At 31.1% G+C, this 24005-nt stretch overlaps 3 protein-coding genes and 1 non-coding gene across 5 annotated transcripts; 3 read left to right on the forward strand and 1 right to left on the reverse strand.

The window, feature by feature from the left end:
- Positions 1-1704: 1704 nt before the first annotated feature.
- Positions 1705-4673, forward strand: LOC114391978 (peroxisomal multifunctional enzyme type 2-like). The gene is made up of 4 exons (XM_028353001.1): positions 1705-2142; positions 2228-2288; positions 4084-4186; positions 4288-4673. The coding sequence occupies exons 1-4, from the start codon at positions 2011-2013 to the stop codon at positions 4367-4369; spliced, it is 378 nt and encodes a 125-aa protein (XP_028208802.1). The 5' UTR covers positions 1705-2010; the 3' UTR covers positions 4370-4673.
- A 5901-nt stretch (positions 4674-10574) lies between these two features.
- On the forward strand, positions 10575-13194 carry LOC114391883 (alpha-amylase). Its single transcript, XM_028352882.1, has 4 exons — positions 10575-10747; positions 10990-11119; positions 11557-12341; positions 12787-13194. Exons 1-4 carry the CDS (start codon positions 10664-10666, stop codon positions 13030-13032), a joined length of 1245 nt encoding a protein of 414 aa, XP_028208683.1. The 5' UTR covers positions 10575-10663; the 3' UTR covers positions 13033-13194.
- Positions 13195-17048: 3854 nt separating this feature from the next.
- LOC114392223 (UDP-glucuronate:xylan alpha-glucuronosyltransferase 2-like) lies at positions 17049-22454 on the reverse strand. 2 transcript variants are annotated; one of them, XM_028353273.1, is made up of 5 exons: positions 21963-22454; positions 20965-21350; positions 20478-20719; positions 18111-18633; positions 17049-17714 (listed from the first exon to the last, which is right to left on the reverse strand). In XM_028353273.1, exons 1-5 carry the CDS (start codon positions 22152-22154, stop codon positions 17279-17281), a joined length of 1779 nt encoding a protein of 592 aa, XP_028209074.1. In that variant the 5' UTR covers positions 22155-22454; the 3' UTR covers positions 17049-17278. The 2 variants fall into 2 exon arrangements, with proteins under 2 accessions (XP_028209074.1, XP_028209075.1); XM_028353274.1 differs by having other exon boundaries at positions 21958-22077.
- Positions 20168-20240, forward strand: TRNAR-CCU. Its single transcript has one exon. It is a non-coding gene; the product is annotated as a tRNA-Arg (tRNA).
- Positions 22455-24005: the final 1551 nt, after the last annotated feature.

The following is a 24005-nucleotide window of genomic DNA, read 5'->3' on the forward strand; positions in this document are numbered from 1 at the left end:
TTTATAACTTTTGTATTTAAGTTTTTGCTATAATACTTTATTTGTGACTTTGTGTACATACTGAAATATATTAAATCAAACTTTTGCTCCTTTCTCCTTTCGTCTATGTTTTTTTTTTATTTATTTATTGATATTATAGGGTTTTTGAAGGAGAGAAAAAGAATCAGTGTCTAATTGTGAGAGAAAAACTAGTAAGAATCCCCCTCAAAAAACTTTGAAACATATTGACATTCACATTTTTTTACCTCCACTTCTTATATTTAAAGGGAAGAAGTCTCATTTATTGGTTACGATAATCATGACCTATCTAAAAGCTCAAAGTTTATGAAATATAGTAAATAATGGAAGCAACTCACCTCTTCTACCGAACGACCCAAAGATCAAATAAGGAATCTCAATGATGAAGTGGCAAAGGAAGTTTGAGTACTTGCCATTATATAGGTAGGTTATGTTGTGCAAGACAATTAAGTTATATTTTAATTTTTTTTATTAGATGAAAAACTTATTTAATTATTTAGTAAGTAAGTTTTTTTTTTAGTTTTTATTTATTTTTTTAAAACACAATTTAAAGTAAATATTTTTTAAAATGTTAATTTCTTTTTTTAAATTTTATTTTATTTTTATCCTTGATATATTTATTAATTTTCTTATTTTCCTTTTAAAATAAATCATAATATTATGTTTTTGTCATTTTATATATAGTTAAATAACTAATTTTATCGAATATTTTTAATATAATAAGTTAATTTTTCAGTTTTCAATTATCAACTAATTTTTCAATTAATTTTATCAAATATAATCTTAATATCTTGAATCTTGAGACTAAAAAAGAAAAAAAGAAGTTAGAGATAAGTTGAAGGAGGAGTTCTAATGGATTGAAAGAATTAAAAAAAGAATGCAAGTTATGAATAAATAATTTGAATTATAATAAGATTGATTTTAAATTGAGATGAATAAATAATTAAAAGAAATAAACATATAAATAATAAAAAAAAAGAATGACAATTTAAGATGTTTGCATCAGAGATAACTCAAGCAGTTTTATTCTTGCTAAATCCTCTTAGATGTTCCCATTCTTACCTGTTTTTGAAGGCGAAGCTTATGGTCTGCTCCAACCCCTCCTTTAGGTGGAAGAATTAGACATCTCAGACGTTATCTTTGAATCTGTTTGCAAAATCATTGTCGACAAGATAAGCGATCCAAAGCCAGGTTACTCCGAAGTTAACTCCACCCTTAAAGGTTGTTGTTGCATTCTTTTTCACAATCTAGACTTTTGTGTTAAATTTGTTAAAAGACAAATTGCTCATATTCTTGGTAGGACAACCACAAATAATGCTAGTTCTAGTTTATATTATGTTACACCCCATTGTGTTTCTGATTTCATTCTCCATGAAATAATGAGTTACTGTAAAAAGAGAAAGATGTTTGAGATATGTTTCTATTATTTATGAGAATGATGTGCATAAAATGTACCTCCTTATAATAATAACAATAGATAGTGTTGAGAATTTCAAACTAAGAAAGTGAAGAGAGTAAGAATTTTTAATTTAGAGTAAAAAAATAAAATAATATATATTAACACAGATCATTGTTTACTAATATTTCAGTTTATAATTAAAAATATTGAATAAAAAACTATACTTTAGTCTATGCATATCTTTGACTCCAGTTAGTAACCCATGTTCTTCTATGTCAATGAGAAAGGAGAAGCCATATAAAACACATACTAGTCTGTTTTAAAACAGAGTATGGGTCTGATCTGATCCACATTGAGACGCGTGCGGCAGATGGGCCTGAACCCAATCTTATCCTATTCTCACAAGCATTAAATACATCACTCTTCTAATCAAACGCTTTCAATGCACAAAACTGTAACGTGACGAAACAGAGGGATTATAAAAAGAGAAGTTACTCGATAGTTCAAATCAGAAGATGGTTCCTGTCACACCAACTCAATAACAGATCAAACCAAACCCAAACTGTTAGGTTTCCTTTGTTTGGTGTGAAGCCATGGCTGATTCTTCTTCCAACCTGAAATCCGACGCGATAATGGAGCAGATGAAGCAACACCTCGCCACCGACGCTGGCAAACAAGTCACCAATAAAATTGGACTCGTTTATCAGTTTCACATTGCTCCTAAGGTAATTAGTTTTCATTATTCGTTTAACCTAATTAATTAATTACTTTATCATTATTTCGGTCTCATTGAATGAGTTGGATTTCTAGAAACTTGGATTCGACGAGGTCGTCTACACCGTTGATCTCAAGAAAGGAGAGGTCACCAAAGGTTAGCTTTGCCTTCTCACTTCTCAATTCTTTTCTCGCTCTCTCTTTTGTTTAATTTGTTCTTAGGTCTTCAATGTAAAATTGCTATCAAAGACACGCATCTCGATCTTAACCTTTTAATTCACTCTGCGACCTAAATTAAAATGCTGAATTCTGTGATAAGCAATATATTTATATGGTATTCTATGCAGGGATGATGGTGAAATTATGCATTATAGAGATAGATCAGGATTTCAAAATTTTCTCTTACTTTTTTGGTGTTTGGTTGCTGACTTGCTGTCAAATATTTTGTTATTAGTAACAACTAGCAAGAGCAGAGAAAGCTTTCATACGCGATCTTAACTTGCCGGGGAATTAAAATTACAATTAAGATAAGATTAAAATTTTATTGTAACAATTACTACTGAACTTTTATATTAACTTTTAGTTAGATCCTGATTAGATAAACTTCTACTCCACAAGTACGTGACAAGATTAGTCATGTGTGGATTAAAGTTTGCAAACTTAAAAACTCAATTTGGTATTGCTTTCAACTGAAACTGGGTTTCAGGCCAAATGTAGTGTGTTGATGTACTTTTAGAAGGTGTTTGGTAGGAGAATTTTTTTTTCATATTCGGGAATCATGTTTCCTGGGAATGAAGACAATTTGTTTGGTTGACCATTGAGAATTTTTAAATAAGGTTTTTAGGAATCAAAGAGTTACTTGATATTTTAACTATTAACTTTGATAATTCACCACATTAAATAATTTGATAAGAGTAATATGATGTTTTTACTATAGTAAAACAAAAATTAAACTTGGGAAAGTATGATTCCCACCCTTCGATGGGAATACTTTTTAGGGAATGTGAACTAAAAACGATTTGCAGGAATCATAGTTTTCCAGGAATGTTTCTTAAAAATGTGTACCAAATGGCGCTTGGTTTGAGCATTTATTTTCATTTTCTGAAAATGGTTTTCATTTTCAAATTTTCAAGATTTAAAAAACATGTATTGATAAGTATTATTCTAAGGTGTCATCGCAGTTTAACTTCTTCAAAAAAGGATGAAAATGTTGATGTGTTGTTTTCAGTTTTGGGCCTGTTTTTAAAAATATTTTCAGAGAAAATGTTTTATAAATTTTTTGCAAATGTATTTTCACTCTTATTTTTTGTTTTCTTTGAGAATGAAAATAGAAAACACTCAAATGAAGTGCCACTGTTTGCCAAGTTAGGATTCTTGGGAAAGTGAAAAAAATTTCCATTCCAATAGCCATCTTAAGGGAAACCAAGCATATTACCAAAATGAGTTTACTAGAGTAACTAAACAAAAAGTTGGAAGAGTCCAAACAGCAAACCAAATGTAGCCTAAGAAAGCAAAATGAATTGAGATTTTCTCAAGCTAAAATCAACTCATACATCTCTTAATTTATTTCATATTCTTAATTTCTTCTCAAGTTAGAAGAAGGAGTTTGTTCAAACAAGACTGGGTAAATTATTGACATTAAACTTTAATTTTAATGAAGGAATAACATTAAGGATATTTGAAATACTACATTTGAATTGTCTAAGGCTAACTAAATAGCTTCTCTACACCAGCCTCTTGAACACATGATAAATGGTTTTAATCTTTTTTAATATAGGTTGTTGTTTTGGCAGCCAGAGATTAATCAACAAATTTTGCAGTTTTGCTACGTTAGATGTTTCCTACAATCTTATTTCCATGATTCTACTCAATTTGGCCAATTTTATTGGGTTCTCTGACAATGCTATCGTGTCATGTATGAGTAATGATTATTTGGGTTTGCATGTATTTAGGGTCATATGAAGGAGGAAAGCCTGATGCATCTTTTTCATTTAAGGATGAGGACTTTGTTAAGGTTGCCTTAGGGAAGATGAATCCGCAGATTGCTTTCATGAGGTTCGACCTTTCAATGGACTTTTTTCTTCCTAAATGTCTTCTTTGTTTATGCGTTCATGTGTTGATGTGCTTGCATTTGATGTGGTGGTTAATGGATGTAGGGGTGCGATGAAGATTAAGGGAAGTTTGAGTGCTGCTCAGAAATTTACTCCGGATATCTTCCCAAAGCCTTCTAAGCTGTGAGCTGAGATGTCTGCAACTACCTGCACAAGGTTGCTAGAATTATCGTTTGGCTGCAGTCAAACAAAATAGATAGCAATCATAGTAGCATCAAAAGCTGAGGATTATAATTATATCTTTAGTTAATGCATGGATCATCATTCCTAAGGTTGTTGGTGGTTCATGATTTTAATATATCTCTGAACACTGAAGGATATTTTTAGATACTCTTCTGCAAATCTGTCATAGGTTTTTATTCTACTGTGACTGGATGTTTCAAGTTTGAAAATAGTTAGTTCATCGTGCATTATTTAGAGCTACTTTTCCATTCTTTTGTCATAAATTCTCACCGAGCCAATAATTGTGGGATGGATGTTAGGAATCGTGTTTTCTGACTAAATGCATTTTCAATATACATGAAATCGCTCTGGCTGATCGAGTTTTTTTTTTATCAATAAATATTAATTGTTAATATGTTAGTTTTTGTTAATTGGACCGATGGAGATGGGTATTTTGACCAAGTAGTGGTTAAGGTTGTTGATTGTGCATACCTTTGTTATTATACATGCCATTATAGGTGTGCATGGACTGGATTTTTTCAATCCATTTAAATGGGTTGGATTTAAAATCCAAATGGATATGGATTTCAATATATGGTTTGAATTTTTTAAATCTGGCTTGAAATTGGTTTTGAACCATAAAAACTAGTTTTAAAGTCGATTCATGGTTTAAAACAGGTTTAGAATTTGATCAAGTCCAAAATCAGTTGGTTTAAAATTGAATATAAAATCGATTAAGTCCAAAATTGTTATACAATCAATTTTATGCATCAAATTTCACTTTGCAGGGTAGGCATTTTTGTAGGGTGAGCATATTTTAAATGGATTGAATTTAAATTCCCATCCATGTTTTCTAAAAAAAATACTCTAAATTTGTTGAAATTGATTTAAAATTGGTTATTGGTATATAAAAAAAAAACAATTCGGTTTTAAAATTGATTTGAAACAATAAATCAATTCCAACCCACATAGTTTCTTCACACGGGCCTCGTAATTTTACCTTGACCTTGGATACAATTACTTCTTGAAAACGGTTTAGAATTAACTATATCCTAACAAAATTATTAAAACTCCAAAATAGTCTTTATTAACATGATTAGTTGCACAAATAATATCAATTCACATTAAGTTATTTTAACTTAATTAGTAATCTCAAACAAGAATTGTGTTATACAGAAGAAAAAGTTACTTTAAGGGGAAAAAAGTTACATTAATAAAATTAATATTAGGATCAAAGATTTGACTCCTTCGATTTATATACCATTCGAAAAAAAAAACCGGTAAAAAAATATTTGATAAAAGACATTCAATGATGTAAAAACAATCCTTTATTGATACACTTTTATAAGATAATTTGACAATATTCGGTAAAACTAGTTGGAAAGCTAATTGGAAGTTGAAATATTAATTGGTAATAGGAAATTGAAAAATTAGTTTATTAAATTAAAAATATTTAATAAAATTAATTGTTGAAGTAGCTGAAAAATATAAAATGATAAAATTTAATAATATCATGATTTATTTAAAAAGTAACAAGAAAATCAATAAATATATCAAAGATAACAATGAAAAGAAAATATAGAAAGTTAGAAGCTAGTATTTTAAAAAATATTATTTCAAGTAACGTTTTAAAAAACGTTAAAAATTACAAAAAAATTATTAAAAAAATTTGTTTACCAAATAATTAAATGAATTTTTCAGTTAATAAAAAAAAGTTAAGACCTAATTGAAATGTTTTGTACAACATAACAAACATCATTCTTATTTACTTTAATAGCTTTTTAATAGAAAATTTAGTTTATTATAAGCTAATTTTTTCTATCATATAGATCACGTACATTTCTTAAATTTTATACTAATATAAATTATTTAGTGTTTCATTGGTATACGTTAGCAATACAAAAAAGGGGTTTGTTGAAAGAGGAAAGAAATATTTATCTTTATGCTTTGAAAGGATTAATCTTATTATGATAAATTCTTGGTGTAAAAAATGATTATTGTATATGCTTTTGAAAAATATAAAAAAAATATTTGATTGTATTTTAACTATCATTTATGTTTCTTTAGAAAATTTGATAAAAGACAAAATCATAAATAATTATAATTCAGCGTTACATTGCTAAAAAAAATTTAGTAAAATTATTAATTAGTATGAAAGTGTTGTTTCTTAAAATAATATAAACCGTTCCTTATTGATAGACATTATATAGTGTAAGAGATCATTTGTGCGAATGGAATTGTGAATTGAATTGGGTAACTAATCTTGTGAATATTGCTCAAGGGGAATCATAGGGTAATATGAAAATATGAACACTATTTGATAGTGTAAGAGATTTGTGTGAAGGGAATTGTGATTGCATAAGGGAAAATCAAAGAGCAATATGAAAAGATGAACACTTGGTCTTGCCGCCACTGTGAAAAGGAGTGTTGTCTGAGCTACGGAAGATTTTGATAAAGCCACATTTGTCTTTCTCACCCCATCCCTGTCATTTCATTTTATTGTCAATTCATTCATAACCTTATTCCATTTGTTTCTTTCTTTATTCTTCATAATTTTTTGTTTATATTCATACTAGCTACTATATATGTTTCCGTCGATCGACAGTTAACAAAGGGTATTAATAAAATAGGTTAAAATGGATTTAATTAATTTTGTACTTATTTGATTTAAAATTATTTACTAAATTCAAATTCATTCCAATTAAGATTTGATATTTCATGGAATGAAATTGAACAATCTAATTTTATTGATGTTATAATATATATAATACTAAGATGAATAAGTAATAAGGACATTCTCTCATATCTACAATGTATTTCTTTACATTTTCTGGTAATTTTCTATAAAGATAGGTTATTATTAAAATACACCTAATTTCTTTTTCATCTCATTTTATTACTTTTTTTTTATCTCCCTGTTTATTTTATTTATTACATTTTCATTTATTTTTCTTTCTTCATTTTATTTTCTCCATCTTTCCCACTCATACACCCCCCAAAAAATAATTTACATTGATAATTTTTCCATCTGGATATTATTGTACATCAATCCTCCATCGTGCTAGCCCGTAATTAAAGGTATCATTCTTCGATCTGTCCTATAACTTGTTTGGTTACACATCAGTTTAGACAATATGCGTATCATACTCTCACGTCTAATTAATGTAGAAACAAATCTATAATATAGAAAACTCAGTACAAATGTTTTAGAAATGCCTCAATATTTTCTGGTTTGGTTCCTTACTTGCTGTCCCAATGCCTAATACCTAAGTCGTAAGTTCTAAGTCCTAGCTTTCATATTTCATATTTCTGATGGTCAAACTTATAAATCTCTATGGAAAGGTTCTTTGAAAAATCAAGGTACCCCAAGGCCTAGGGCATATATACCAGCTGCAACATACAAAAATAAATACAAACAATTGCTTTCTTTAATTTTACATATAGCATCAGCGGATTTACTACGGCATGCACAAGCTCTTTGCTGACGGTTGATGTATGGACATATCACTTGTTCTCTTGGCCTTATCTTCTAATTAATTAAAAAAATAGCATGTGGTTAAAATATCCTTTTCTTCCTGTGAAGAACCATGAATGCAACACAGAGAATGGAGAACTTTTAATTTGGGTATTGAAATTGAAAGTGATTACTAATTTCACAGGAGTTTGTTATAGCTAAAGATCTAACTAGCTGGAAAATGGTAGGGAAATAAACCAACGAAGCTCACTATCCCTCTATCGATCTCATTATAATTATCACTTAAATTATTTCCCACTTTAAAATATCAACACCAAATTAGGTTTTCTTAGTCGATAATACTTTCAAGTTTCAACAAATAAATACAATAATAAATGTATAGTTTATAACTAGTAACTGTATAGTACAGTTAATCATTTTTTAATAAGGATATTTTATTTGAATAATATTATTTTGTTATGAAATTGGCATAGTATAATAAATTATTTCTTCAAGACATGCATAAATTGAGTCTCTTTTTCTTAAATTTATTTGTTAAAAAATGATTATTTTAAATAAAATAAGTAATTTTTGTTTTTAGTATGTTTGTGTAAACAGTCTTTTATTTTTAAAAAATAGTTATTTATTTTTTTAATAAGTAAATTAAATCCGCTTAAAAAATATAATTTTTTTTAAAAAAAAATTCACGATTATTTTTTTGAGTTTAGAAAAGTTGGGCAAATAATTACCTTAAAGGATAATTAAAGTAAGATGAAGGGAGTGATAAATTAGCTTCCAGCTTAATAACGAGCATCTTCAGTGAGTCAGTCACATTTCTGGTGAGGCTCTTGAGTCAAGATCACCATTGGAGGAGGCTGACATGACTTGCCGTTTTAAGAAACGGTTCTTTTATAAGAATTAATTATTATCATTAAATTATTTTGTGAGGTAATCAGTGGGATTCATTTTAACTTATTAAATGCTTGTATCATTGAAGTAAATTATTAGTATTAAAGTTGTTAAATTTGATTTTGCATGATGATAGAACTCACAAAATTAAGAACCTTAATTTGAAATAAGTTATTATTATTAAGAATTTTTTTAATGCATAGTTGATTAGACGAGTTGTTTATTTTAATTTTATGGGTAGTTTGATTTCACATAACTTTAAATATTATATGAAAATTCATTCCAATGTTAAATTTTTTAAAATGGGCGTTTAACCTAATTTTACGTGTTTTATAATACTAAAAAATATGTTATTTATAGTATAAACTTGTTAAATAATAATTATTTATATAAGCAACAATGCTTATATTAGCAACGTCATTAAAAAAATTAAGCAACATCAGTTAAAGTTAAAGAATTCATGTAAGTATTTCTATTAAAGATGTCTCTAATTCATATAGCATCCATGCAATGAAATTTGTAATACTTTTTTTTTGTCATGTAATTCTGTCTAAATTATAGATCACTTTTATCATTTATCTTAAATTCAAAGGTGAGTTTTGAATTGAGACAGAACATCAATATTATTACTCACAATCTTGTAAGTACATCAATTTTTCATGTTCATGATTTTTATTATATTCTCTCATGTATTTTCTTATCTATTAATATTATGAAGTAAGCTTCTTTCCGTAAAAAAAAAAAAAGAACACTTTTTTTAATTCCTTTTTTCTCATTTTATTTGTCCTTTAAAATAATGCACCGAGGTCTTAAAAATGATTTTTATATCATTCTCTCTCTCGTTTATTTATAAATACAAAACAGTATTCTCTTTATTGTTTATTGGGCTATATTCTATATTCACTAAAAATTGATTATACGCTTTATAAGAGAGAAAACACAAAATGAATTTTTTTGAAGTTCTATTATAATGAAAAGTCAAAATACACACTAATGATTTTTCATTTTTTTAGAGACGTCATTTTTCTATTAAATGAGTTTCACAAGGTCATCTTTGGTACTAACAATGCCTAACTTTGACTCTCTGGAATCTGTTTTCCACTACGCCAAGACTTCCCAATTTTCCAAATGATGCGTGTTTGGAAACGCATTCTTACCCCCAAACAATTAGGCTCCAAACATAAACATTTTCGGTGGGAACGTCATAAACATAAACTACGTCAAACCTATTTCCCAAACAGTTTCCAAACACGGCAGACATCAGTTTTTCTTTCTTTTAAAAAAAAATCTCATACTTTTTCACTACAAAAATAAAAACTTTCAAAAGTGGTATGTATGTGTATATCTTTATGTTCATCATGACATTCCTGCATAAGAATTTAATTAGTTCTAGTGAGATTTTTTTAAAATATTTATTTTTTCAACGATAAACCTTGAATCAAAGATCTTATTTAAACAAAAAGACTGACTCAATATTATTTGGAACAATGACTTTGGTATATACATCATATTTGAGATATTTTTGTGATTCTTGTCCAAATTTAGTATCTTACTATTAACTATAATTCATGATGTCTCTTCTTCTTTAGATCTTATCTCTAATTATTCTAAATTTTCTATTCCATATTCACACTGTCCTGATTTCCACTAGCTCATGAGTCATGAAACTTCTCAATTTAAGTGTCAGTACCTTAATCATCTTCATTTGTCATTATTATCATCACCTTATCTTGTGTGATATATCTTGATGACATAAATTTCACCCTTTTAAGTTTTAATTTACCTCACTCAAGACTCAACCATGATTCTTTTGAAATGCAAAATGAAGTAATGGTTGCCTCTATATAAGGCACAGCTAACAGCAGAAACACTCAACACCAAAACAGAACCAAAGTTATGGATACCCTCTCTCAGCTTAGCCTTCTTTGCCTTTGCCTTTCCTTCTTTCCCCTTTTCGCTTCCCCTGCTTTGCTGTTTCAGGTTTCACATTCTCCCCTCCCAATTCTTTGATTTTGACCCACACAAATGCACACAACACACTTAACAAGCAACCACCTTACATTAATAGTTATCTTAAAAGTATTGCATCTTATATTTTTCAAGAAATTGACATAGAATTGCATCGAATACGTGTCATATCCGATATTTGTATCGTATCTGTACATCATAGACCTTATACATTTCTAACTAAATATGCATGAATATAATAAATGTTGTCACAGGGGTTCAACTGGGAATCAAGTAAGAAAGGTGGTTGGTACAACTCGCTGAAGAACACTATTCCTGACCTTGCAAATGCTGGAATTACACATGTTTGGCTCCCTCCTCCCTCTCAATCTGTTTCACCTGAAGGTTCATCTTTCTACCTGCTTCACTCAAAATAATATATTAACGGACGACAATCAGCATTTGTCATTAAATTTCCTGATAAATGATTAAGTTTCTGGCAGAATTTTGTCCATATAGTTTAAGGTTGCCGTATGCAAAAACATGGTTGACATGTGTCAATTTGAGATATAGTTTGCAAAACATGATTTGGCTAAAAGAAAAGTAATTTTTGAGTTTAATTTTCATCCATAGTCAATCAATCAGAAAATATCTTTAAGTAAATTAGTTATTTAGTTATGATAAAAGTGAACAAAACTTACTATGTATGACAATGATAGTGTAAAAATTCTTTATAATACATTCTAATTGATTGTTTTTGAAAAACATGTTATTTGTGTACCATAAATTGTACCAATCATGTTCAAATAAACTGATTAGTCTTTTGTAACTTCTGAATCTAGGTTATCTTCCAGGAAGGCTATATGATCTTGATGCATCAAAGTATGGAACAAAGGATCAATTGAAGTCCTTAATTGCTGCTTTCCATGACAAGGGAATAAAATGCCTAGCTGACATAGTGATCAACCACAGAACTGCAGAAAGAAAGGATGGAAGAGGCATATATTGCATCTTTGAAGGTGGTACTCCAGATGCACGTCTTGATTGGGGTCCATCTTTCATTTGCAAAGATGACAATACTTATTCTGATGGCACCGGAAACCTTGACAGTGGTGAGCCCTATGATCCTGCTCCTGATATTGACCACCTCAATCCACAAGTGCAAAGAGAGTTATCTGAATGGATGAATTGGCTCAAAACTGAAATTGGTTTTGATGGATGGAGGTTTGATTATGTGAAGGGCTATGCCCCTAGCATTACCAAAATTTACATGGAACAAACTAGGCCAGATTTTGCAGTAGGAGAGAAATGGGATTCTCTTTCTATTGATAACTATGACGGTCATCGTGGGGCACTGGTGAATTGGGTTGAATCTGCTGGTGGGGCTATCACTGCCTTTGATTTCACAACAAAAGGAATTCTTCAAGCTGCTGTGCAAGGCCAACTTTGGAGGTTGAAGGATTCAAATGGCAAGCCTTCTGGAATGATTGGTGTGAAACCAGAAAATGCAGTAACCTTTATTGACAACCATGATACTGGTTCCACTCAGAGAATTTGGCCATTCCCATCTGATAAAGTCATGCAAGGATATGCTTACATTCTAACACATCCTGGCACCCCATCAATAGTACTATTCTCCAACCCCTCTAAAATAAAATTAAAACTTTCAATATATTTTTGTTTGACTAAATTACACACTAACACCTATAAAGTTTTGTCAAATTTCTCCTGATACTTTCATGTTTTTTATCCGGACACTGACCCCTTATTTGTTTAAAATACATTACACACCTCGTAAATATCATATTGACAGTCTACTACTTACAAAACACGCATTATGCCGTGTACTCTTACAAGAAGGTTACTGTAAACATTAGGAAACAGGAAATCATGTACGATCTTAAGAAATCTTAAGGGGTGTTAGTATAATTTGCTTTATTTTTTAAAATTTAAAAAGATGTTGGTATCATTGAGTAGGAATAGCATGGTTTGCTACTTTGCTTTGCTTGTTGGATGAGTTTCTTTTTCTTTAATTGTTCCTCTTATTGTTGTTATTCTTTCTTGTTATGCAGTTCTACGATCATTTCTTTGATTGGGGCTTGAAGGAGCAGATAGCCAAATTGAGTAGCATAAGGGTGAAGCATGGGATCAATGAGAAAAGCAGTGTGAATATTCTGGCAGCTGAAGCTGACCTTTATGTTGCAAAGATAGACAACAAGATCTTTTTGAAGATAGGGCCAAAGATGGACCTTGGAAACCTTATTCCCCCAAATTTCCACGTTGCTACCTCTGGCCAAGACTATGCCGTGTGGGAGTGACTCAATTTATTACATTACAATAAGTTACCATTGGAATAAGATCATCTTGTAAAAAATAATTTCAAAGCTTGTAATCCATTATCGGTTTAAATATGTTTTTAATCTCTATAAAACGAGTGGATTTTGATTTTAGTTGAAATTATTTCTTTTGGTCAATAATTATGTGACACTTGTTAATTCTCAAGGCTTCATGCCTTCACTTCCTCTTTACATTTCATCTTCTCTGGTGATGAGCATCACTTATCAAATAACAAAGAAACTAGATCACAAGAATTTTCTTGTCTAGAAACATGTTGAACATGTTCTTAAGGCACATCGCTTGCATCAATTTGTTATAAGTCCTCAAATTCCTCTAATATTTTTTGTCAGCAATCAGATTGTGATACTGGTATTGAGAATCCTGCATTCTTACTTTAGGAGCAATTGGACCAAATCTTACTCTATTGGCTCCAATCTTCTTAATCTAGTACAGTAGCACTATTCTCTCCAAAGTCATACATAGGTTGCAGTGTTATTGGCATCTTTGGGAGAAAGTAGGCAATCATTTTCATGCCAAAACAAAGGCCAAAGCTCGCCATCTGCGCATTGGACTTCGAAATATGAAGAAAAGATACTGTTCAATTGCTGAGATTTTTATGTGAATTGATTACTTTCCAAGGAACAATGGGATGCCATTTCTAAAGGTTTACCTATATGGAGTACGAGTCTTTGATGATTTAGATAAATAGTACATCTGAACTGTTTGATTTTGAAGAAATTGACTCATTTTTGCTAGCACAAGAACAAAGAATTTAGAAATATAGAAAACTTGGTGTTACTCAGTAATTGACGATTTGATGAATTAGCCTCCAAAATAGTCCACTTCTAAAATTTCATATTTTTATTTATTATCTTTAAAAAATAAATTAAGGATTAAACTCTCAACCAATTCTATTATTATTGGCTAAAAATAAAATAGCATGACAATTCTAACAAAGATAAAAGAAATGCTAGTTTTCAATTTTATATATATTTTTTAAAATTAATTTTACTACAAATTGTGAAGACAATAGTAAGATGAAGCATAATATATATATAAAAAATATATTAGAATAAGAAAAATTGAATATTTTTTAAAATATATAATCTTCCATCTTATATACATCAAAACTAATAAAAATAATTAAATTAATTCATTTTAATTAATGAATTAAATTGTAATTTTAATCTCTTAGCTTCAAAAATCAATGATTATGACCTCTTCAGAATTTAATGGATACATCTGGTTTCTCTTATTTTTAAAAATTTAGGATTTTGGTTCATGCATTATTTTTCATGCATCGACTGATAAAATCAAACTTTGGTGAATGTTATTTGCTTCCTTGCGTCTTTCAAAAGGGATTTTTTTTACTACTCTGCTTCACCACTCCTCCTTGGCCTTTCTTAGTTCTTGCTCTATCCATTGCCATCTTCAGAGATTCCCTTCTCTCTATTCACATCATTCAGCTTCTCCAAGGTTTTCAATTCACACTCCTTAGCTATCTCAATTTCACAATTAGCAGCTTCAACCCTTGTGTTCGCTTGCTCTTCTGCTTGGTCTGCTTCTTTGCTCAGATTGTAGTACTCCTCCACCCAAGAGGATGATGAATCCAATTCATTGTTTCCAATGCCTCCTTTGTGGCAATCAGCTCAATAGTCAAGTCTTCCCCTGTATTTGTTAGAGTCTCACATCGGATGGTTAACGAACATCATAAGTGTTTATATAACTTTAACTCTATTAATAATTTCATCTTTTTCTACAACTAAAGAAGCATATTCCCCACGCAATCCTTCCAATGATTGCATCATAGAAAAAGTAGTAAAATGATAATTTTGATTTACATATGTCATTTACTTCATTGAAAAGTTATATGAAATTAGATCAAGGTTTATGCAAATTGCCTGAAACACTAATTCACAAGGCAAAATAGAATTCTAAAGCTACAGTAATTATATAGTGCCTAAACATCAATCAATTAAAGAAATGTTAGTGTTTAAGAAAACTTAAAAATGGTTAATAAAATAAAATAGATATCTAATGAATGATAAGACGCATGGATCATTAAAAATGATAATAACTTAAATTAAATTATTAAAATCAAATTAAAGTTCTATTATCAAACTGAATTGTTCTCTTTGGTTCTAAGTAAGACACAAGTATAGGTGGCCATCATCAATCATCACCAATTCACCGAACGATACAATTAACGACCTCTTCAAAACACTTTTGGTTCCAGACATTTAGGGGAAAACCCCCTATCCTGATCCACAATAACCTGTTGTTACTATGTGTATCAATAGACTCAAACATACCACTTAGCCATTCCTCCTCTCACTTCAACATTTCCTGCAGCTCATCCCCTTTTTGTTGTGTCAACAATAGCTAGGTGCCTCGTTTACTGTTTTAAGGCCTTCCATGAACAACAACTCTTTGATGTTTTGTATCATTTTGAGACCGTTAGGTTATGCAAAAACTAGTTTGATAAAAAAAAGTTAAATCGAATTAGTTTTAAACTGTTTTAACTGATTGAATTTTATTAAAATAGTCAAACTAATTTAAAAATTGATTTAAAATCGAATTACTTTTAAAAAGCTGATTCTGAAATAGTTTTAAACTAATTTTAAGTGTACAACTATTTTTGACATTCCTAACGGTTGCCACCATACTCCCCCTGCTTAACCATTCCATGTGACTTTCTTCAAACATTTATACACTGCCCTTGAACTTGCGTTGTGTTTCTAATGTTCTTTCTTTGCCACCCACACTATTATGCATTTCGTTTCTCCTTAGTAATGTGTCATTATGCTCCTTCCTCTTGTCTCTGTAATCAGTCTTAGAAACTTAGGTTGGTTTGGGAAAACCCATTATCCAACTCTACTAAAAAATCTCATGTTGGATTCGGTCAGGTTCTAATAATTTTACTATTAAATTCAATCCAACTCAATCCAATAATAATTGGATCATCAAATTTAAAAATTAAAAACCATAATTAATGATCCCTCTCCTTCAAATCTCTTGTATGCAGATTGTCTGGAAAACGAGTGAAGTAGTAGCTTGTTATGTTTTCCGATCGTCCTCCCTGACCTCCTCCCCTCTCACCACCATCAACATAGTGGCCACTCTCCTTCCCTTCTGGCTCCTCTCTCCTCTCATTTTTCCAAAAGAAGCTAAAACAAGATGTCCTTGTTATCTCACCGCAATATTGGGTCAAGCTACCTCTACGGCTCTACGCAATGCAACTGGCCCTAGTTCTTCTAGCTAACTTCACTTCCAAAATTTCCCACACATTCTGTTCATACCTCGTTAATTTCTTTCCAAATACATACCCTAATTTGCTTGTATATAGCTAGCCAATACCTTTAGTGTGAGATTCCAACCACTTTAACTGAAAAAGTAATTAATAATAAAAGTTAAAATTTAGTAGTTAAAAAGTTAACTTATTAGATTATAAGTTGAGTGTGTAAAATAATTAAAAAATAATAAAATCATGATTTATTTAAAAAAAGATAACAAAAATAAATAAATAAATATGTTAAGAATAAAATGAAAAGAAAATACAAAAACTAGAAATTAGAAATTAATATTTAAAAAAATATTATTTTAAGTAACGACTAAAAAATATTAGAAATTATTAAAAATTTATTTATTAAATAATCAAACAAATTTTTTAATTAATAAAAAAGTTAAAAACGAAGTAAAATATCTTATTATCAAACATACCATAATTAATCTTTAATGCATGGTTATTTAAGTGGAAAAAAAGGGATTAATTTGAAAGTTTCTCAGGTAAAAAAATTGATAGAAAGACATAATAACAACTAACCGCATGTTAATTTATATGTCTATCGAATGCAACTTATAGCTTTTACGTCTTTTTCTCCTTTTGACACAATTAATTTTAGTGTGAAAACGAGCTTGTTGAACGTGATCCAAACACATGCTAAAAGAATTGATCAATTAAATTTGATGGAAAAAAAATTATATTGAAGAATCAAGATCGACAAAAACTGTAATGAATTTCTTTTTATTATTCCCGTTTCCTTAATTGACTAACCATCTAATGCTCTACCCTATTCACAGAAATAAATAAACCGCATGGAAAGCCCCTCCACAAATGTCTCAGTACGTAAAATCATGAATTAAAACAAAAACAAATACCCCAAATCCAAAAAAAAAAAAAGAAAAAAGAATGTGGTGTAATTGTACAACAACTAGAACCTAATTAACCTAACCAATCAACATCGAGCCAGCTCTTCTGGGATCCGTGACATTGATCTTCCAATGCATATCTGGCAACCCTAATTTCCCAGCCTTTCTCCTTTCCCAGTTCAACTCCATTCTTCGTTGCCTCGTTAACCTACACAGCTTTTGCAAGTTCTCGTCCATAGCATCGTGCACCTTCCACCACCGTCGATGTGCCACGTCGCTCGCGTACACTCTCTGATCCTCCACATCCCAGTTGCAGTCGTAGTCCCTATAACAATGCCATGGCTTTAGCCCTAGATAGTGAATCGCGTAGAGCTTCGGCGGCTCCGCCCCGAACATTGCATTTTTCCTACCTGCCTCTATTGTCGTGTTGGCCCAAAAGTTCTTTAAGTAGTTCACCCGTCGCGGAAGCCTGTGCCACCACATGAAGATCTCATTCAGGAAACCCTGGTCGCCACTACAACAAATCAAAACGAAAATTAGTGATGTAGAATAATAAGGTGGTGCTTGATTTAAATGTTCTGTTTTTTTATTCTTTCAAGATTTAGAAAATATGTATGATGGTGTTATCATGTTTTTTTTTTCAGAAAAAGTTAAAAACTTTGATTTATTAATGTTTTCAATTTTAGATCTATTTTTAAAAATATTTTTTAAATTTCAAACAACCTTAGTTTTATTCTTATTTTTTTATTTTCTTTGAAAATAAAATAAAAAAAAAACAACAAAATCTAAATTTTAATAATCCTAAAATGAACAACTTTTTATGTTTCAGCCTATATGCTACATCTTATAATATAACGTAACATCTTTTTATGTATATATATAGAAGAAATATGACGGAAAGTTTTTGTACCCGTTGTAGGAGATGACATCGTGGCGGCGCGACATGAGAACGTGGAATGTGCAGTTGGAGGGCTCGAGTACCATGATGCCGGAGTTGAAGATGGACTGGTCGTTACCAGTAGCGGACATCTGTGGGAAGTGGAAGAGAATATCAAGGTTGCGGAGGACGATGATGTCAGCATCAATGAAGATCACTCTCTCATAATCCGTGAGCTGCCAGAGTCGGAACTTGCTGTAGTTGTACTCGTTGTAGGTGCCATTCTCGGCCCGCGGATTTCGGATCCGGGTTATGAGTCGGATCTTCCAGCCGGAGAGTTCGAGGGCGCGGCGTTTCGCGACGGAGATGGAGGTGTCCAGGAGGAGGATTAGGTCACGCTTGGTTCCGGTTTGGAGCAGGGTTTGTGCTAGCGTTATTGCGCCGCACACGTAGCCTTCTGAGGAGTGGAGCACTGTTGCATAGGCCTCACGTTTTGCTCGCGCTTCGCTTTTAACGCTTTGTTCCAGGTTCCACGTGTCGTACACCTTGTCGATTCCTGAAACATTAAACAAAATTTAAATTAACATATTAATTAGCTACTTTTTAAACATTTTTTGTAGGTTTAGTTACATATTGATCCACCAAATAATTTATTATTATAATATTATTGTTATATTTAAGCAGATTTTCTCCTCCTATCACATTTTTTTATCCTTTTGAATCAATTTAATGTTACTCAAATATCATAAGTTGTAATTGTTTCAATTGAATATCTAGATATCACAAATGTATTCTTTTTAATTAAATTTTTCATATTTCAAGTGTGTCAGTCGGATCTTCAAGTATTACAATTATGGGAATTTAGTTTCTCAAATTTCATAATTGTGTTTGAAACTAATTTTTTAGGGACACAAATTTCACAATTTCAGATTTTTAGTTCCTCAATATTCACGTAATATACGTAGTTTGCTTATACGAAAATAGCTAGTGTAGAAAAAAATAATGTATATGTAGGCCATTTAATTTCCTTATTTCCTACGAGAGAATGCATGATTGAGCCTTTGATACGGTCATAAGTAAAATCTTATTATGATTTTATAAAATACTCAGTGCAGGAAAAGTTGAAAGCTAAATGGTAACTAACTTTGATTGTAATGCAAGGCAAGGGTTTCTTAAAACACGATACTTCTGGTACACAAGGAAATTGAAGATATTATAACAAGCATGCATTGAGAAAAATAAAAAACAAGATTCATGCTAAACTAGAAGTAAACTATTATTATGACAAGTCAATATATAGACAACTAACATTACTTTTTAGGAGAAGAAAGACTGAGGTAGCCATCCAAGTGGTTAGTTCACGTCTATTAAAATTATGTAGTGGTTATCAATTGATATGCAAAAAAAAAATTCTAAAATTAAGAAGCTTGTACTATAATTTTGACCGTTCTTTACTCTCTCTCAAACAGAATAACTTGTGGACATGCAATCAACAAAAACTTCCTCAGTAAACTGAATACAATATGATTAACGGTTAGTACATGTTTCGTTTATCGTTTGCACAACTCTAAACATTAGTTCATGTGTTTCAGAGTAACAAACGAAGAAATAACTACACTGTTTGATTGGATATATTTCACCGGACAATTGCTAATGATGATCAAAATTTAAGATTAAAAGAATGGATAACTTTGCTTAACGTACGGGAAAATTGAGTATGAAATTTTGTCAAACATATATATTAATTAGAAAAGAAATACTATATAGAAAAAATAAAATAAAAGAAAGACGTAAAAGAAAATAAATATATAATAATTTATAAATACTCTAACCCTTATCTTCATTTGAACAGAAATGCTACCTAAAAGGCTAAAAAACCTTGCTTCATGGGGAAGATATATATTAAAATATTTGGTAAAGATCTACCTGATGGTCTGCGTTGATATTCATGTCTTGTGAAACAATTTTAAAAAGTTGTTAGCTATGCTTGATGTGAGGTATCAACTAATTCACAAACTTTACCTACAACACAAGACTACTTACAATATTACATATAAATAATAAATTATTTGTCTTGAAACAATATATGGGCGCCTGTAGCTCAGTGGATAGAGCGTCTGTTTCCTAAGCAGAAAGTCGTAGGTTCGACCCCTACCTGGCGCGCGAAGCAATGTGTCTAGTCTTTTTATGTTTGCGAATGTATGCTTTAACGTGTTACAATGCGCAAAACTTTTATGGAAAAACCAGAAACAGAAAGAGAAGAAGTTTGTTTGCTAAGCAATTATTTTAATGTTCATTAATTAATAATTACTAGTCACATGATGTCACCTTTGCTTGATTCAAGTAAGGCAAAAATAACATAAAACATAAACATTTGAATGTGCAAGCAACTAAGCATACCTTGTTCCCATAGAGGCAGAGCCAAATTGCAGGACCCAACAGGCAAAGAAACTTTCTGCTCCAACCTCATTGCATCAACCTCATAATACCACCACTCATTTTCCTGCTTAACCAAATCGTTGCATCGAAACAGCTCCAGCATTGGCCTACACTTGCTCCACAAAACCACTTTCGTCTTCCAATTCCAATCCCTCTTCCCCTTCTTCACTGCCAAATTTGCCACAATAAGATGAACTTGTAACCTGAAAAAAAATAAAAAATGATCATGCATGAACACCTATGCGCTATTAGACATCTAAAGATACATCATAAAGATGGAAGAGAGAAAGAAGTGTATATACAATGAGTGATTCGATGTGAAAGAAACACATAGATAGAGAAAAATGAAAAGTATCAACTAAGTGTTGATGTGATACAATGTGAAAGGAATGAATAGATAGAGAGAAATGAAAAATATCAATTAAGTGTTGACGTATCATTACTCGACCTGAAAACGTTTCTTCCCCACCCTTCCTTTGGGTAATTGCAAGGCAACTTGGCCACGATCACGTCCATGCCTTCATATGCTGTGAATTCCGGCATTGGTATCTCGGGGCACGATGGAACATCGGTCTCTTCCTCTTCATCTATCCATTCGGGAAATAAATCTGTCCAATTGAAAAACTGTGACACTTTCTCGAAATAAACGTGGCTTGTTTCTCCAAGGGTGCTCCATTCACTCACATCATCTTCTTGCATGTTCACCATTCCTATCTTCATTCCTTTCCCCATTTCGCCAAAGAAACTAGGCACTTCTATCTTACTCGCGTTCTGCTTTGCCCTCCTATCTTCATTCCTCTCCAACACTGCTTTCATCTTTATGCTTTTTTCTCCCTACAAGTTTGAAGATCATATACAAGTTATACAATACACATACATACACATCTATGATGTATATAACTTATCAAAACACTACAAACAAATATTTATATGAATTTTTGTTGTTGTTGTTCAGAGGAATAATGAATAATGTCGTGTGATCCATGTAATCAATTTCATTCAATGAGATAAAACTTTTGTTGAAAAATGTAGTTTAGTATATGATACTTCCACCTGATAGGTCAATCTCATTCGGCTAAAGTGAGCAATTCAGTTTTTTTTTTTATGTGTATAAAATGGTAGAATGAGGAGACACTCTAAAATTACTCGCCAAAGCCAATGATACGTTCAAACTATTGGCATAAACCTAGCTACTTAAGAGGATTATTGAACAGGCATAAACAAATATAACTACTGGCATAAACCTAGCTACATTAGAGGATTATTGAAAAGGTATAAACTAGGAGATCATCCTAAGGAGGATTTGTAATTTTCTATGTACTCTCTTTAATATAGATTTTGTCTAAGAAAAATTAAACACAGTAAATTATACCATAAGCAAATCACACAAAGAGAAGAAGAGGAACAAGAATAGAATGCCATTACATTAGAGTAGGCTCACCTTACCTTGTGATGGCACTCACGCAAGGAGCACCGGACAAGGGAGGCTGCATTCTCGAAATAGACGGATGAAGATGGACGGAGAAGAAAGGTTGCATAGACGACCAGAAAGATGGCAAGACAGACCAAGTTGATTCTGATGACCAATGCTTTAGATGGTGCTGTCTTCACCAACTTTTGAAGACTCCAAACATCCATATCCCTTGAGTAATAACGTTAGGAAAAAACAACAATGCCTGAAATGGAGAGGGTACCTGAACTATGTAAGTACAAAAATGAATTCCCCACTAGGAAATTTAGATCAAGTAGTGGTTAAATATGATGATTAGTTCGAGTGGCAATGGATTTGGAAGGAGTTGTTAGAAAATTATGAGTAAATCTCAAAGCAAGAAAGGCCATTTATGTAGCTCCATTTTTCCCTTCCTTGAGGATCAATTTCCTTTTGCAAGAGATTATAAAGAATGGAAGCAAAAATTGTTTTGCTTATATTTTTAGGTTTAGTTGACAGTGGGCACCTATAAATATTTCAAGACAAAATTTTCAGATGACAAAATGGTCACATAGTACTTTTTCTCTTGTCCCTTAATCATTTCTGAACCAGAAGGAAGGGATAGAGTAGTAAAACAGCAATCTCAATAATTCATTGGAGCATAGAAATATAAAATTGGAAAAAAAATTTAGGGCAGTTGAGCAGGCTCACCAACACCTAATCGGTTGCCCTGTCAATTTTGATTCCTAAATGCAAAGAAAGTTCAAAGAGTTATATTTGGTCACAAACTACACTGTGAAACTAGCTCCACTAATTTCTGATATATAATTATATATAAAGTCCTTTTTGGTTATTATGTTGATTGTTGTTGGTACATAAAACATGTTTATAGGTTTCACGTCAGAACATCATAACTGTCCAAATTAAACTATTTGAGAACACAATTTTTGCACGGGTACAACAACAATGAGAATGGTAGACCATCACATTTTGGTTCCCACGTAATCCTTTTGACGATTGGACTAACTCAAGTGGGTCCAGGCCAGCCAAATGGACACTAACCTTCGTTCCTTGCCAATCTCAACAACAAAATAGAATACGCTATGAATTTTTATTGGACCATGATACATTACTTTACTCTCCTAGCAAGGAGGTGTTCATTTTTTCCCCCATATAAAACATGCAAGGAATGCAGTAATCCATCGATGACCCAATACTTTTGAAAGGGAGGTGAATCATTTACAATAATCGTTCTTCAACCATTAAACCCTGCCAAACCCAACCATCCCCCGAAAAGAAAGGAAAAAATTATATGGCTCAAATACATTTTAATGCAAATATATCAGTCCCTGTAAAAAAAAAAATTGTTAATAACATTTGTAATATTTAAACCTTTCATTTTTTATTCCTCTCGTTAGGGATGAAAATAACTGGATTAAGCTAGTTAGTAAGGTCTTATCAAAACCTGATTTGATTTACTTTATAATTCCATAGCCTAAGCTTGGACATGTTAGGCCTTTTGTTAAGGCTCGACTTACTTTTTACATAATTATGATCACTTTAGCCCACTATTATTTATCAAAAGATTTAACTCATTTAGTTAAATATGATGTATGAATACGATAAATTTCTGATATTATGATTTGTTTCTCCAGGTAAAAAAAAAATTAAGCTACAATTATTATTTTAGAATGACAAGTGATTTTGAACTCGAGTTCTGAATGTATAATTATTTAAAATATTTATAATAAAAAATTTATTACCTATAATAATAATCTTATTTAACTAATTTTCTCTTAAAAAATACATGTAATTTGTAGTCAAAAAAGTAAATATCTACAATAGTTTAGGAAACAACTTCTTTCCAACAACAAATTTGGAAAAGTACATAAATTTCTAATATAGCCTATATGCAACAAAGTAAACTATATAGAAGAGTGCCAAGTTAGCCCTGTGTAATTCATCAAACAAATTTGGTAAAGAGCACTATCTTAACTCGGTTCCATTGGCAAGCAAACAGTAATAGACAAATTCCCACGTGCAATAATAACAATTTTAAA

The sequence above is a fragment of the Glycine soja genome, chromosome 17, assembly GCF_004193775.1.
Source record: "Glycine soja cultivar W05 chromosome 17, ASM419377v2, whole genome shotgun sequence".
NCBI classification, from domain to species: Eukaryota; Viridiplantae; Streptophyta; class Magnoliopsida; order Fabales; family Fabaceae; genus Glycine; species Glycine soja.